The sequence below is a fragment of the Colius striatus genome, chromosome 8 (assembly GCF_028858725.1).
Source record: "Colius striatus isolate bColStr4 chromosome 8, bColStr4.1.hap1, whole genome shotgun sequence".
NCBI lineage: Eukaryota > Metazoa > Chordata > Aves > Coliiformes > Coliidae > Colius > Colius striatus.
Genome location: NC_084766.1, coordinates 7867025 through 7884698, shown reverse-complemented (window position 1 = coordinate 7884698; position 17674 = coordinate 7867025). Strand labels below are relative to the sequence as shown.

At 41.0% G+C, this 17674-nt stretch overlaps 1 protein-coding gene across 1 annotated transcript in view; it reads right to left on the bottom strand.

Moving 5' to 3' along the window:
- Positions 1-1663, bottom strand: part of CDHR1 (cadherin related family member 1) — a 43195-nt gene extending 41532 nt beyond the window's left edge. The window contains exons 1-2 of the mRNA XM_010209180.2: positions 1603-1663; positions 728-823 (exon numbers count right to left, since the gene is read on the bottom strand). Of these exons, the coding sequence (XP_010207482.2) occupies positions 728-823; positions 1603-1663 (157 nt within the window). The remainder of the gene's footprint in view (positions 1-727; positions 824-1602) is intronic.
- Positions 1664-17674: the final 16011 nt, after the last annotated feature.

Here is a 17674-nt window from a genome sequence, read left to right as displayed (position 1 = left end):
AAAAGGTGGTATTCATCACTGTATTATATTTGATTATATTTTTTTAATGTTAGGAAATCATTCTCCCCCCATGGAAAATACAGTTTATAAATCATTTTTTGTTCTTATTTATTTTGTTTTAATGCAACTACAGTTAAAAGCACCATAAATGGAGCTGCCTCAAAATGATGAAAGCTGAGAAATGTATCAGTTTTTAATTTTTCAATAAAACTAATTTAAATATTTCTTTAAAATACCAATCGTTTAGAAAAGTAATTTCCACTCCAAGTAGAAACATTTTCTACCACTCCGAGTAGAAACATTTTCTACCATTAAACATGAAAAATGTGATAAAGAAAATCATGCCTCTCTTATTTTTCAATATACAGCTCGCTTTTACCTAGGCTGGTAAAATCACTAGCAACTAGGCTTTTTTCTCAAGTATTTACAGCATTGGTAAGAAGTCTCTCACCACCACAAATTTCTTTCTGATCCCAAACATCTGGGCTGAGAACCTGTGCTGTGAATAGATTGGTGGACTAAGAAAAGGGGAGCTAAAATTCATGTTTTAAATTACAGCTATAATTCACACATGCCATTTTAAATTGAGGCCAATTAAAAGCTTGAGAGAAAAAAAACATGTAAGACCACAGTATTTGACAACCACCTACAACAAAATATATGTTGCTAATCAAAAGAACAAGCAGCTCCAGTTTTACAGTTTAAACATAATAATTTTCATACTGACCAACAGGTGTGTCCTCTGACAGGCTGAGAAGTGCCATGTTCCCATTGGTGCTTCTGGCTCCATTATCGAAGAAATAGGGGGCATAATTTGCCTGAACTGCAATTAAAAGAGAACAGAAGCCAAAGAAAAGCATTTTATATGGAGCAGTTATTTGCTTTTGCTACCTGACTCTTGGTAAACATGAGCTGTTTTGGGAATACTATGAGTGGCACATACCCAGTGCTGCAACAGACTTTCAGAACTATATCTGTACAGATTTTTACAATAAAATTACTTCTACATGCCACTGTGGCAGTATCCACACAGCAACAAATAGAGAAGCAGAGGACATAGGGAAAAAAAACCCCTAAACATAACAGAAACTACTCAAGTAGCAAGGTCCCTCTAAAAAAAAAAAAAAATTTCAATCCATTCCAGACAGCTTCATTGCAAAATCAACCCTTGCAGCTTGCAATGACTGCACACCTCTCCCTTACTCTACACACACGGGTCTGAACCTTTCCCAGTGCCTCGGTACCTTACCCAGAATACTAAGCACATTTTGTGTTAAAATTATGCCTACTGCATGAGCAATTAGCCATAATTAAATAGTTACTTACTTCCTGCCAGACAACAGCAAACAAAGTTAAAAAAAAACAAGAAACAACAAATTAGTCGTCATTCTACTGAGTGAACCGTTAGAGATTCAAAATAGTCCTTCATTTGAAACAAAGCTCCAAATATATAAACACAGAGGGTAATAGTTGCACAGGGATCGGTTGCCAAGGAAAATATTTCAGGACAACATTACCACATCAGTAAGGATTACTACAGGATTTAAGGTTATGCTTGTATCCTCCTATATTTTGACTTAACAAAGGGATTATTGTACTCACCCAGGCAAATGTGCACCAAACTGAGAAATAAGAAGGAGGTGAGATGCCTTACATGCTTCATCCCACGGAAGAAAGGGCCAATTTCTTCTCTGTTTCAACGACTTGAGTTTGGTTGGGGTTTTTTTTTCCCTCTCTAAAAGGTCCAAGTAAGTGTCCTTCAGACTAAGGTAGTGGAGAAATGTGCAAGAGGCAGTAACAGATGCTAAGATGTTAAGCGGATGACACGTCTTAATTTCTGAGGAATTTGAAGAAGCTTCTTCCTACCACCTAATTAGACCAATTACTTTACAGGGAGCTGTGGGACTCACTTCTGAGACAACATTTGGAGGAATCAGTATAACTCTGACAGTTTCTGCTGGTAGTACTGTATTTGTGCTGTCTAAACATGCAAGTCAGAGAAAGAAGCTAGACAATTGTCTTTTTCTGAACTCTATCTTTAATTCTCTAAGCCAGTCCTCTAGTTTTGAGAGCTAAAAGAAGTTTCTCTTTATTTTAGCTCTGGGAATCTTGATAAAATATAAAAGAAGGGAAACATAACATTGGCAACAAACAGTAACCACGATCATTGCTGTTTTAAAGGAAACAGTCACATTTATGATAGCAAAAAATACACAAAACTGCACACTGAAAGTGCAGAAATCAAAATGCTGTTTCTCATGAGCTGGCTGATAATTTAATTCTTAAATTGCCCGAATTTCTGAAAGCACTTTTTACATTCAGCAAGTAATTTGTAATAAAAAGCTAAAAAAATGTGGTTTTCATTGCTTGGTTTGGTTTTCTGCACATAAAAGGTACTTGTGCTAATGTAATATATCATCCAATAAATTATAGGGTAAAAAAACCCAGCCACTCTCTAAAGTTGTTCACAGATAAAGCTTCTGGCTGCTTAATAAAGGGAACTTCCTTGTGGTAATAGTTTCTGATCAATGAGATGTTTACATAGTGGCTTGGCTGTTTAAACTTGACCCAAGGCAATGTGCTTACCCCTTCAGAATGTGTTAATGGAGATTCTTGGTTTTTAATTAACAGTCTGCATGCCTAGGAAATGTCTGAGAAATTAACAGCCAAAGACATCTCCATTGCAATGCTTTAAAATATTCCAGGCTATTTTTCCTGGCAGAGACCCTTGGTTCTAATGCTGGTGAGAGGCAGGCAACTATTGCTCTTTACAGAACAGGCCCCAGACACAGGAGACCGCCTCAGAGTGGGAATCGGTGGAGATGTGTGGCTAATTCATCCATGTCTTTTATCATAAATTACTAAGGTTTTGGAGTGGAAGAAATAAGCATTCCCTGAACAGAACCCTGGAGACAGTCTCCCTTCCTAGCACCTGCCTGCAGGGTGCAGAGCTGAAGGTGGGCAGCGCTCCCAGGTTTAGCTTCCATCACACACACAGGGCAGCAACAGGCCCAGCAGTCTGTGTGTATTTTTCCCACAGAGGGAGCTGGCAGTTACATCCTGACGTGTATTTATAGCAAGCCTTACCCACCAGCTGCTGGAGCTGCAGAGTGAACCAGTGATGGAGGAGGCTGTGGGGGAGAAGTCCTTGCTGCAGCTGCGGATGGGGCATTGCTGCACCTTCAGATTCCCCTGGAGCTACGGTGCTGCTGGGAGGACACCTCTGCCCCCAGAACAGATCAGCTGTAAGGCTCACAGAAAGGCTTGTGCACAGTATTAACAACACTCACCGTCCATTGTGGAACTTTGCCAGAGAATGGTACAGAGAGCAAAAGCCTAACAAGGCTCCAGAGAGGATTAGACAAATTACTGAAGATTAGGTTCATTGGTGACTAGCAAATGTGATGATACAGGTGCAAACCCTGGCTCAATAAAGCACTAAATTACCAGAAGCTTGAGAGTTAAACTGGGGGAAGGCTCTTTGTCGTCTTGATTTTTTTCTCTCTCCTCCAAGACCAGACCTTTGGTGTGACTCTGCATGAATATTCTTGTAGAGCAGTGTGTGCAAAGGCTCCCTGTCAAACCAGCTTGTGACTTCAGCAGTGGCCTGTAAAGCTCAGGGGAACCTACAGCAGGCAGCTAAGAAAAACAAGTATTTTTAGTGCCTCTAAATTCACAATATGGTGAAGATGAAAATTGTGTGGGAGGGGATACACATAAAGAAGATGGATATAGATGTAATCCCTGTTACAGATTGAACCATGCCACCACTGTCAGCAGTAATATTAAACCACTGATAAAAATCACAGAAATGCACCTGCATGGTGCCCAAAAGGGAACATAAATAGCACCTAAATGTCCTCACCTGCCTCCTTAACCCAGAACTAACACCACACCTTTTTCTGCAGAGCATTTTCATAGAAAAAGTGATGGAGAGTTCTTGTCAAATTTAATAGCTGTCTGTTCCCCTGGTTGCATCCCCTGGGAATCTAAATCTCTAGGGCCTGTATCTCCAAGGAAGCAAAATGTTTCATTCCTCCTGCGTTTCAATAAGCTTGAGCTCTTAATCCCCATAGAGTCTGAAAACCTAGCTAATATGCATATATGCACACTCAGATACATACCTAACACTGCAACACTCTGACAGTATTTTTCTATCAGAAAATATGCTCTGATCAAAGCTAATCCAGCTCATGGAGCCAGGCTGATTTGCAACATTTTTTTCTCCTTGGGAAGAAAAGGGGCAGGCAGGGGTTTCTGGACAGTAATATATTCTGTCCTAACAGTTTTAGGAGTGGAAGAATCCTACTTTCTATGTATATTTCCTATTTAATATATTTTTAGCATATCAAGCAGCAAGAAACACAAAAGAAGAATTAAATATACCCATCTGATCTGAACCAATCAGTTTCCTCGGGTTTTCTATTTGTTTACCAACTCTTCAGTATGAGAACAAATCTAGAAAGATCCAACATTTGCAGACCAAAAGCTCTGGGTTTGGTCACTGATTAGCAATATCTACTAGAGTTTGTTAGAACAACCTGAATTTTTATAAAGTGGAAGTTTAGATGTGAAGGAGGTTACAGTAAGACAATGAGGATTTTTGCAGACCTCATCCCTTCTGATGGCAGTGTGAGCACACTGGTGCCAATGCAGCGTGGCTGGATCTGCTGCTTTGTGCATTGAGGCCCCCTGAGATGTGGAGGCTTCTCTTCCTCCAGCACAAACCCATACCATAAACCAAAACCAGAATCTTCCAGGACACAGCATTAACACACAGGTCCCTGCCAGCTCCTGTCTTCTTATGTCTCTGACCTTTTGAGAATCTTGGAAAAAAACGTGGGCCTCAATATGTTTATTTTTCTTAGCTCTAAGCCTCAGTTTTAAGCCTAAAATGAGTAGTCTTCCTTAACCAAGTGTGGCTGACAAGAAATGAGCTTCTACCAGTATTGAGAGGTGCCCTTCTTATGTTTCCACACCCCTGAAGGTGAGAATTGTGGGCTGCACCAATACAGCTGTTCTTGAGCCCAATCCCAAAGCCCAACCTAAAATGTGGGCCAGAACAGAACTGGCAACAGATAGTGACACTGAAACAGCTCATAAAGTGCCACAAGATCCCAGTCCCTCACACTCTGCAGCAGTACCAATATGAGCTCAGGGTTTCATCTGTCACTGGGGTGGGAGGAAGGCTGTTTAGAGCCAGCAGTGAGCAAGTGCCTTTGGTCAGTCACTAGCATCCCGACTGGCACTCTCTGCCACCCAGACTGTCACTCTCAGCAGAGAGGGCATCGACTGAGCTGGCACAGAGATGAATTACTCTTTCCACCTTGAGGGTAGCCCCTCCACCTCAAAGCAATTGTATTAGAGCTGCCTACCTAGTGAATGTCTGTCTGCTTGGCATACAAATGTGAGGTTTTCATGAGTTGCATTTTAACTAGGTTTTGTATGCTTGCACACATTTGCAGTTTAAAAATAGAGAGAAAGATACAATTACAGAAGTAACAGAAATTATCTTGCACTGTCCTGCTTTGTATTAACGATGCATAGCCTTCAGATTTTATGCCTGCTTCTATCTGAGTTAAAAACCCCTCTGTTCTAGACTCTGGACAGTATTGATAAGTATCAATTCTGGGTGCATATGGCGTTAAGGGTTACCTTGGAGATGAATATTCAGCATTTTTGGTGTGTGCATTCATGTGTGTGAATTAATTTGATGTAAAAAGTGCTGCACACTTTATATAAAACTCAGTGTATGCAGAAAGACTCCAGATAACACTCTGGCCTTCCGTCTCCAAGTCACATGGTAACAGGGGCTGTGGGAGTTCCCATCGATCCCTGGAGGCATTCTGCATAGAGAGATTCACTCAGAATTGCTCTCTGCAGTAGCCACAAAGCAGAAAAGTGGGGCCTCAGCCATTGTTAAGTCCCTTCTCAGAGCTCTTCCTATCCTCACATCTTCGAATGTGATAGGCAAGTTCTTATTTAGCTTGGAAAGCAAAAGATGGGGAGCAAGATGGGCCTGCAACACACACCCTGGGTAAGACAGACACCCTAAGAGCCCCGAGTGATACATCTATAACCACAGCTGAGCTCTTCCTTGCACACAAAAGGGTCAGTTCACTAGCAAGTCCTCTGCATGGCATGAGCAAGAATTGTCCAAACTGTTCTTCAAACAGCAGCAGCAAGACATGCTATGGTGAAGTAAATGTAACAAACTCAGTGTTTGCTTGGAAGTTTGCTCCCTGGCTGTGACCTCGGGGCAGGTCTTAGTGCTCTTTAGTTCAACAAAGCTGCATCACAGTAAGGAGAGAGTTGAGGCAAAGTTCAATTTGCAGTTCCCACCACAAACAAAACAGTGGCCTGTCCAAGCCACATCATTCCTCCCTTTCCAAACCTCCTCCCAAAGGACCAAGAGATGATTTATACTGGGGCACATCACCACCCTTCACCAACTTCCATTACTACGGAGTAGGAAGGAGTAGGAAGGACTGTTGATGACCATTTCAAATGACTGGTTTTGGTGAAGAATTTCACATGAGCTATTCCTTGCATTTTCCTGGCACAGCACCACAGCTTCTGTCTAGTTACTGAGAGAAGCTATGGGAAGTGCTGGGGGATCCACAGGAGCCTGAGCCAGTTTGATGGCAGGAGAGAAGAACCTGAAATCCTTAGGTGTCACTGTCTCTGTGTTTGGAATTTCCAACTCTTAAGAGGGAAGCAGATTCACAGTACCATTGTATGTCGGGAAGAGCAAAGGAGAAACAGTCCTCTGGTTAAATCTAGTCAGAGATGCATGCTTGAGCCCTTGGCCACAATCCCCAACCTCGGATCCTCCTCGTTGCCAGAATAAATATGCCACCTCCTATATAAGAGATTATGCATCTTTCCACAGCCCTCTCCCATCACTTGGGATATGCAAAGTTGGAATTCTTTATAGTCCTGCAAGGTTCAAATGCAACCCAATAAACACCTCTTTCTTTCTCTCACTGTGTTATTCTCTTGTTATTAATTGAAGGAGTTTAACACTTTTGTATTCAAAAGCAAATGATCACATTGTTACAGTTACAACTCACAGGGGTCCAAGTTCATCAGTTTTCATCTCTGCCAGAGACAGTCTATAAATAATCAGTCCAAGATCAATAAATTCACATTAAAGTCATCAAAAGCCAGTGATGTGATCATTAATGATCCTGATCAAATTTCTAAACCTCTCTCAGCTCAATATTGGAAAGCTGAAAGCAACACTACATTGTTTGGTTTGAGGATTTCAATGAACATGAGTCGTAGCTCAGCTGTCTACACACACTTTCTTATACTGCAGTTCCACTGAGCAGCTATGCTGAACCTCAGCAGGATATAGGAGCATGGTAAAACCCTGGCTAGAATCATGGAGTGGTTTGGGTTGGAAGGGACTTTTACCAGGTCATCTAGTCCAATTCCTTTGCAATGAGCTGGGACACCTTCAACTGGATTAGGTTGCCCAGAGTCCCTCCTATCTGACCTTGGATGTTTCCAGGGCTGCGGCATCTACCACCTCCCTGGGCAACCTGTGCCACTCTTATGCCACCCTCATTGTAAAAAATATCTTCCTTGTATCTAGTCTGATAAAATATACAACATACTATGAAAAAAAATAGTAACTCAACTGTTTCAGGAAGATATTCTCCACAAAATAGAAGAAGAAAAACATTTCTCATTCACGGAAATTAAAAACAAGATCTAGAGAAGTGACTCTAAGCATCTGACCACAAGCAGTATGTCAACTTCAGCCTCCTTGAGTGCCCTAAATTGGAGGAGGAAGGAAATACCCAACATGGTTGTCTGCTGGGACAAAGTTTGGGTAAACAAATACTTAAAGCTTGCTCACAACCTGCATTTTCTTCAGGCAAGCTGTAGCACATTATCTTCCTCCTTGACCCAGAAAATCTTGGCAAAAGCCTTGCAACCAGAAGGAAGGTTTCATTTCCTTTCAAGAGGTAGGTTTTCTGGTGCTTGGTTACCTCTCAGGATTAGAAGGCAGGTTTTTCTGGTTTGGCTTATTAATCACTTTTAACAATTGTGTACACTTTCAGACTGTATATGATCTAGTTTTGCTCCCCTGTGTCTCCAAAGGAACTGGAGAGCTTATAAATAAAGACTCACATATTAAAACTAGCAACTTTTTTTCCTGGACTTTGGAAAAGCTCAGCTCCATCATCCTTTGGGATGCACTTTTTCTTAATCTCTTGGCAAGCACCTGCCCACTGTCCCTTAGATGAAGCACTGTCACAGCTGGGATGCACCTGGTCAAACACGATCACATAGAACCACCTGGCAGCATAGTCACACCAGCTTCCCATCAGGCATGACATCCCCAGCCCAGGCACCCATGGCTCTCTTCTCAGCACCATATCCATCTCTCCATAAGCCAAGAAAGCTTCATACTGTCAGACACTGATGAAGAATTACTGAATAAATCAACAGAAGGAAAATACATCCTTGAATAATCATAATTCTTCTGCCCTCAACTGTTTTGGAGAAGTCTCATTGCTGAACATTGGATATTTACTCACATCTCTAGATGTATATAAGATCCTCATGCTAGTTTTTATATTTCTTTCAGGTTGTTTTTTTCTATCCCATATACTCCTGATATACAAAGCAATAAGTGCAGCAATAAGCTTCTCATATTTTCCAAATGGATTGCAAGGCTTTCTAAGAGAGTAAGCACACAATCCTATCTGTACATAATCTCATACCCCTGAAAATGCACTTTAAAATAATGACCAAATTGGAGGGTGAGACCTTTTAAAAAAGTGAATCAAAACTGGAAGTCTACCTGCAGTAAACACATTGACCTGTGTTCACTCCCACTGCCATAAAAAGCTAGAAAGAAGTCAAAAGTCTTGTTCCAGTCGCTGCTAGCCAAGTGTCATTGTGAGGTTACAACACAGACTTTGAAGGAGGAAATACCTTATTGTTTAAACATGCACAGACTGAAACCAAATTAAGGAGGTATCCCATAAGGCACAATATGATATCAAATTTTCCTGCCTCTAACTCCTTAAATGGCCTGATACAGTTGAATCACACCATAATCTCTTGCTGGGGGAGTATTTTAAATGCCAAACTCCACACATACATCTAAATAAAATGAATTTTCATTCTCTGTAGACCCCAATTTACTGGACTTCTGATGGCATTTCTGCTAGGCACAAACTGTGAGAAATGAGTCACTGTGCTGCATCAGGAACCAATAAAAGTTACCCAGGTAGCAGAGCAAACAAACCAAGCTAATGGTCTAAGAAAAGAAAGTACCCAGGGAGAAAAAGTGATCTTAAAACTGAATAACACCATTCTTTGTGGTCAGACAGCCCTGTTATTTTGCATATGTATGTTTAATGCCATGCTACAGTTTCATACAATGCTGTTATGGGGGAACCACAGCAGTGATGTCCTTATCTCCAAAGGAATTACGACATGACAGTGGGATGAAAACAGAGGGAGAGCAGACACCAAACATCTAGCAATTTGAGCATTTCTATAATGTCTTTCAAACAATTCAAAGTGCTTCCCAGAAAAGCGTGGTGGTTTTTTTGTGGGTTTTTTTTTCAGGTAGGTATTTCCAAGGTATTTCCTTGGAAAAAAAATGCTAGTGTGCAAAACAAAAATCTCAGAGCACTTGCCTGCTTGATTTATTGTCATTCATTGTGGGTGGCAGCAGAGGTCTGGGGAATTCCAGGGAAAAGTAACTCCCACAGTGCTTCATGTCAGATCCAACTCCCCCTGGCTGTAGTCTGCCAAAGTGTTTTATAGTGTTTGCAAAGCAGGTGCTGCAGCTAACTGGGGAAAGAACATTTGCTACAGCAGCTAAGCAATTAAAGTTCCTGCTAAGCCATTTTACTAGATTATAGTCTTTTAAAGACCACTACAAAATGCATTTATGACTTGGTAACCTCCTTCTGTGGAAGCTACATTTCACTCTCCTTGTTCTGTTTTGACAGGGATAGAAAAAGATAGTTCCAAACAGTCCTCAGAATACCCAGGTATATTTAGATAGCCTACATTCACTTGAGCAGCATGATCTCTGATGGATGTGGTGCCTTAGAGCATGACACAGATCTGTGTGAAGGATGCCATTTAGCAGCAGACAGACAGTCCAAGTTATTTATGGAAGAACTAGTATTGTTCATTGTTTTGCCTGTACAAATTGTAAATATAACTCAGCTGGGGTGTGAATAACAAATGAATCAAGATTTTATAGTTTATTCGGTGTGGCTGAGAAAAATAACAAGACCTGTCAATGCAGAGCAAGGAAATGCTTGTGATCTCCCCATAAATCTTCTGGCTGATGTGCATGCCATGGACACCACTGTATAGATGCTCTGCTTACAAGGCAGTAAGAAGACTTGTTGAACCAGAAGATGTATGAAAATTAAACATACTGCTTTCACTGCCATGTATAACCAGTACAGGAATGGCATGAATTCAAAGACTACAGGTGAACCTAAGCCCTCACTAGATATCAGCTCTAGACCACACAAGCACTTCAGCCAGAGAGGCTGGCACAGACCCTGGATTTTTCTCAGGTAATGAGAAAAATTCAGGCAGATTAATATTCTTATGACCTTTCTTGTTGGGAGCACAGGCCTGTGTCTTAACCATTCTCCAAAAGGGAATCCCACAACCCAGAAACAACTTCCCTTGTTAGGATCTGGGAGATCAAACTGGCCAGGGTGTACCTCAGCCTTTGCCTTTGGTTGCTGTAACAAGAGGCAACCTGAGTATCCAGGCAACTTTACACCAAAGCAGTGCTAGCCTTTAGCCTAGAAAGCTAGGTATAGTTCAACAATTTTTCTGTCTATAACAAGGGGCCTAAATACTCAGCGTTGAAGTAATTTACCTTACCTCAAAAACATAGGAGACTGTCATCCTATTCCCACACTCACTTTCCATTAATGCCTTTGCTTGGAGGGATTTCTACAGTCAACAGTCCTGTACCTATGTCAGTTCCCAAAACAAGTAGTTTAACCTGGCTAGAACACAGAGATTGGCTCTTCATGCCTACTAGCTGTGTCTATGAGCATTGCGCTCTTATTGTCTCCTCCCACAACTTCATGTACTTTATCTCAAAGTACTGTGCTTATTTGATTTTTTTTTTACAACTACCTGTCAATATAACAAATCAACAGAACTATACAGCAAGAATCTTGACAATAGGTGTTAATTTGAAGAATGAAAAAAATATCTGGGAACTTGTACAGACTATGAGACTTCTACATCTCGTAACTGAGATTACGCAACCCAAAGTCATTGCAGTGAAGGCTGAAATACAAATGAAATAACAGAAAGATTCTGATTCACAGTGGGACTTTCAGATGAAGAGATAGTGCCTTGAAAAAGAGATTATCAAATCTTATAACTGAAACTATAATTGGTACAAAAATAATACCTGGAAACACCAAACGCAGCACAGCACTCCTTTATACTATGTCCTTTTGACAATGTGTGCTCCAGTCAGTCTCATGGGCAGAAATTCATGGAGTCAGATTAAAGTAGTTCAGCACAATGAGAAAATTGAGGAAATTCAGACAGCAGAATAATTTCTCTGAGATGAGATCCCACACAGACAAAAAATGAGTGGAGAACCATCAAGTCAAGAGACAAAAGATAACTTTCTAGTCACTGAGAACAGCCAAAGAGGAAGACCTGGTATAAAAAACTGTAAATGTAAATCAATGTAAAATCATGCCTAGGAACAGAAGAAAGCATGGTAAGAGAGTTTGGGGAGGAAGTAGAGACAAAGTTTTATTCAATGGGCATAGGTGCAAAGTGCTTTTTACGATGAAGTGACAAAGAGCAGGTTGACTTCCCTTCTCAGGCTTAAGGATTTGCTTTCCACACTCCTGAGTCTTGACTTAAATTGGTGGAAACCTAGGGGAGGTCCTTCCAAAGACCATCAAAGGTAGAGCTTATAATACTTTTCTAGATATAACTAGAGCTCAGATTTTTAAAAAATGTCTCTTGTCATCAGCCCCTCACCTGAAGGGTTTTTTGCAGAGTAAAGCAGCAGTAGTGGTGTATATTTAACTAAGTCAAAGGATAATGTTGAATTGTTTAACTTTGGTACAGTCATACAACTTCAAGATAAGAGTCCAGTGACTATTGCCACCATTGCACACTGATCTCTTGGGGAAAATTCCGGGATGCAAATAGGTTTCTGTAGTGGGTCTGAGATGGTAGTGATTTTCCACAGCAGCTCTTGCAGTGCTGTGCTTACTGTTGATATCAATATTATGACTACTGCTCGCACAGCATCAGGGCTGTCCCTCCAGCATTCCTTCCCCCACCTTCACCAATAGCTGTGGGTGGGCATGATCTTGGGAGGGACCATGGCCAGGACAGCTGACCCAGGCTGACCAAGGAGATGTTCCATACCATATGACGTCAGCTCAGTAATATAAACTGGGAGAGAGGAGCAGGAAGGGGAGGCAAGATTCATTTCTGGCCTTCCAAAAGTAACTGCTATGCGTACCGAAGCCCTGCTTCTCGGGAGGTGGCTGGACATCGCTGCTGATGGGAAGTAGAGAGTAACAGCTTTATCTGCTTTTGCATCGCTTCCTGCATGCACGGCTTTGCTGCTTCTTTATTCAATTACTTTTATCTCAACCCATGAGACTCCCATCTTATTTTTAACCCTTCTTTGGCTTGCTGAGGAGGTGGGGGATAGAGAGGTGTGGTGGGCACCTGGCATCCAGCCAGGCTCAAACTACCACAGTTTCAGTGCTGTTTACTGAACACGCCACGCAGCTGCCACCGACTATGACACAGGGCCCCGCAACAAATGTTTTATGTGGGAACACACCTAGCAAATACATTATATTCCAGTGCACTTCAGTTTTGGGACCCATTTTTTAGAGCATGCTGGAGAGATTTGATTTTTGGAGGCCAGGAAAGCTGTATTGGCTACAGACTAACTGGATGATGCCTCAGGAATATATCTTACCCACATACCCCGAGATTGGGATGAATGCTGATAACTGAACATCACAGAACCCACCAGAAAAACCACTTCTCTTCACTGGCCTAAGTTCTAAGGGCTATCTTGCCTATCAGGTGAGGGAAATGCTTCTGCTTGCCTTTTGGACTTAGAAATCCTATTAGCCAGCATACATTAATTGCTTTGACTACACTATGCTTACCACAAATGTGAAAACTAATACAGTTAAGAGATCTAGAAGTACCTAGTGGGGGCTTAATCACAGCCATTCTTTGAATAGGCATTTTGTGTGCACTGAACTTTCAAATGCTTGGGCTTGAATGCCTCCTGGGTAAGGTTTAAATCATCAGCTGTCAGCACCTGTGCTGTACTGCCAGCTGGGACTAACCAGCTCTTTAACTAAGAACTTGGATGCAGTTTGAGTTTGACGCAAGCCAGGCTTGCTACAACAGCTTCTTGTGACTAGAGATTCTTGTGATTGTGTCAGGCTGAACAAGTCAGGTTCAGTTTAGAATCTCTCATAGGCACATAGTGACCTGATTTCTCTGATAATGCTTTCAAAGGCCGACCAGATGGCACTGTGAACATAAGGTGCTTATCTTACAGCAAATCTCTGGCCTTAGCCACTCTGTTGTAGAACTCCAGCATGAAAATGTGGAATTAAATGCCCACACCTGAAGATATTCACAGTCAGTATATCTGAAACCCACAAACATATGTTGGCACAAAGGCTGAATGAAGTCTTTGGACACTGAACTTGTTTTGCAGAGACTCCCAGCACTTGGACACGAAAAACAAAAGTAATTTTTTGGAATCCCTTCTGTGCTGATTGTCCTGCTCTAAGATCAAAAGATAAAGCATAATGAGAGATTCGTGTGTGTTCAAAACACAATGTAGGTCATCTAATGGCTGCCATAAGCCTTATAATACTGAAGGGCTACTGGGAACCACAGGCATAGATGCCTTAGAACTAACACCCGCACTCATGTCAATTAATGTAGGACTAGGGAGATCTCTTTGCTCCCCAATAACAGTAAAAAAAAGTACTTACTGAGTGCTACAGAGAAATTAGCTGTGATGAAGACAATTGCTCATGTCTAGGAAGAACAGGTTGATCAAAGGCAAAAAAAAGACTGATGGGTAAAGGTTTTTACCTTCTAGTCTTCAACCAACAAGATGAGAAAGTCATTACTAAGCTTTGAACAACTTCTTCTCAGAACAAACTTCTGTAAAACATGAATCTGATCTGTGTTCACCATCTGACAATTACTTTGCTAAAGCTAATCATGAGGGGGAGCTAATGACATCAGACAAAATAATATCAGGCAACAGATCTCCAGACTTGATTTAATGAATGCTAAAAGACACCAGCAGTCTTCCCCTCAGTTTTGGCAAAAGTTATCTTGTAAGAACATATATATCTACAACAGGAAGTATTTATCTCTCTGTTTCCATGTCTCCCCTGGGTTTGTTATTTGAGGTGATACCATCCATGCAGGATTTTAGTTTTCCTTGGGAAATGCAATCACAAGAAGTTGCCGTACGTTGGATAAACATAACTTCTTCAGAGCAAAAATCCTGAATTCTTCTACTTTACCTGGGCCCTTGCATCATTTGTGGGCTACACAAATGGGATGAAATGATTATTTCGTGCAGATGGATGAAAAGTCAACAGCAAAAGCCCCCCCTTACTCCTTTTGGGATCATATTTTGTATAAAGAATACAGAATTTTATTTCTTCTACTAAACAATTTGAAGAAAAAAAAAGAGATTTCCAAACCTGTCTCTGTCCCAATACTCCTTGTCAGAAGGATCATTTCTCCTGCGCTCCTGACAGCTCACAGTGCAAAATGAGACAGGTCGATTTGCTATTAGGTTGTGGCATTAAGTTCTAAAGGGGCCACCTGGCTTACTTAGTTGACAAAGTCAGACCAGATTCCAGCTTCTGTTCTGACAGGTACAGAGATAGTTCAGAAACATCTCCACTGGAACTTGAAGGCTGTGCAGTTTTCATGGTTGACAGCCGAACATGCACAGAAACACACGATACAAACAAATGCATTTGTCAGCTTGAACAAGATAAATTTACTACTTTCTATACGCATACAGCTTGTGTACTTTGAAAAGCCACTGAGCAAATGTTTCTTCTCAGGTAATGCCAAGCAAATACACACAGAAATGAAAGGAAAACAAATGGAAGAACACGTACCACATGGGGAAAATAGACTGGTATATGAGCCAAACTCTGGTGAGGAATCACCTTCAGACACCGAAACATAACATCCCCGTACCTCTAGATAAGGCAAAAAGGCATGTTTGGGCAGCAGTCACAGTTAATGCTGAAGTAATTTGAGGATTCTTGCTTCAGTTTGTTCAGTCAAGACCAGGGTGTCATACAAGCAACATAACTCGAATAGCCCTCAGTCTTAGGTTGAAGCCAGTCTGAGAAACCAAGTAAAAATACTCAAGTGCATTGGGTGATGACCCTGTATCCTTCCAGAGACCCACAGCATTCCTCTAATCGTGCTAATGGTATTTGGGTCTTATGGTTTTGCTATCGGAGAGAATATTTTGCCTGCAGGAGAACTGGAGAGTGTGGTTGCACTGGTTGGAGGTTATGATGCAAATAGAAAACTCACACAGCATTTTTCAGATATAAAGGAAATGAAATCAAGCTTGCATTAGAAACCAGAATCTTCACACCTGTTAGCAATGCTTTACACAGAGCTGTAAACAGACACGGCCATATTTTATAGAGTAAAACCCTGCTGGAAACACAATACCAAAAATGGTTTTTTACATTTACTTTGTCATTTGTATTCTCCAGTTTCCTTTCATGAGCTACAAAGAACAAAATAGAAATGAAATATGTTTGCCCAGTGTTCAGCAGCAGAACAATCAAATACAGCTGCTTCACCAACCTCCTGACTCAGATATTGTGAGAAGGACTGGCATCTTTCTTTATCCTTGATATAAAAATGCTATGCATGGTCAGCTCTTCAAAAACAGGAAGCTGAGAGTTAGATCTATATAATCTCAAAACCAAGAAGAGAATAAAGTAATAACAGGAACACAGAAGACTAAGAAATAGGTTCAATTGCTCAGTACAATAGAAACATTGCCACTAAGAGAGCATGGCCACAAAGCAAGTGCCCATAAACTTGACCTTTGAGAATTACATTTGTCTGTATGGGTTACAACAGGCCTTTGACTGTCTCCATTCAACTCCCCCAAATTCTGAAGGGCACAGAGATAATTTCTGTCATATGGAAAATTATGTTAGGAGAAACAGCAGTGCTATGAGTACTGAGGGAAAAATTACCAATTGCAATCTGCAATTTGCCCAACAGCAGAAAAGCCTGCTACTCCTCCTCACGTTCACTAGGAGGAAAACCAAATTTATGAACACTTCAGTAATTTTGGTTTAAGGACTCACCTCAGGCAGAGAAATAGCAGCATATGCAGGGGACAGTTAGATAGGATGGAAGATACATGAGTGAAGACCCAATCACTGCTAATGGTGTCAGCAGAGGATGCTTCATTTTCTCTGTAATTCAGCCTTTTGATATTACTCTTAGCATTTATTTTAAGCTCCAGTAAGTTTTATTTATTCTCGAGTGTCTTAAAAGAACAGCTGCCCTCTGGCTTCAGAAGGAAGAGATTCAATCTGATAAGTTTTAACACCTTTTCAATATGCTGTTTAATAACCACCTGATGACATTCTTCTAGGAAGTTAAAGGACATGGTCCTTTGCTTTCAAAGGCAGACTTAAATCCCTAGAGGAGATACCGAGAAGCTTTACCACTGTGCTTGGGGCTGGTCCTTGAACACTGTTCTAACAATATGCTTATCTAGTTTCTCAGCCCTTTCTAAGTAAATGATGAGCTCTTTCTCACTTGCTGGAAATTCACTTCCAAGTGGATTTCAAGCACCAGAGCAAGGGCTGCAGTGAAAATCATCATCTGCTTAGCTACTAACAAAATCTTTTTGTCAATATAAAATGAATCATTCATAGAAAAGGTTAACTATGCATATATGCTGATAGGCAGAAACAATAACATCACCTCTTTCCTGCCTTTTAGATAATATAAATGTGCAAAACAGAGTGATTTAGCCAGTTCTTCTCTTTCTCTTATTTAGGAGCTAAATGCCTGTTCAGTGCAGAGGCATATGCAAGTGACACCGAGTCCAGTAGCAGTCAGACAGCTTTGACTCTTTATCTGCCAGGCTAATGTGAACAAGATCCAAGAACCTGAGTGAATGAATAAACAGTAGTGACTGAAGCCTTTCCCAAACAAAAATAAAGTCATATATACTCATATCCTATCTGTGAAAGGAGAGCCCTCAACCAAATAAAGCGTTGGCAGGCAGGTGCTTTTCACCCTGCTCTCAGTTTGCTCATTTTGACTGTGGAAGAGGTCCGGGAATCTTTTGATGACCAAAGGAGCAAGGCTTGCAGTGTTTCCTCAAGTCCGTCTTTTTGGAATATATACCTGTAAAACAGAGATAAGATGGAGAGAGCTATTTAACTGGAAGTGGGAAGAATGGCACAAAACTTTTTAACCAGAAGCTGAGCTATGTTTGTATGGGCAGGTTTAGATTATCAACTATATGAAACTAAAAATGAATGGGATGGCTTTTGTCTTTTTTTTTTTTGCTCTTCACTAGATTGCTGGAGATCATCCATTCCCAGTA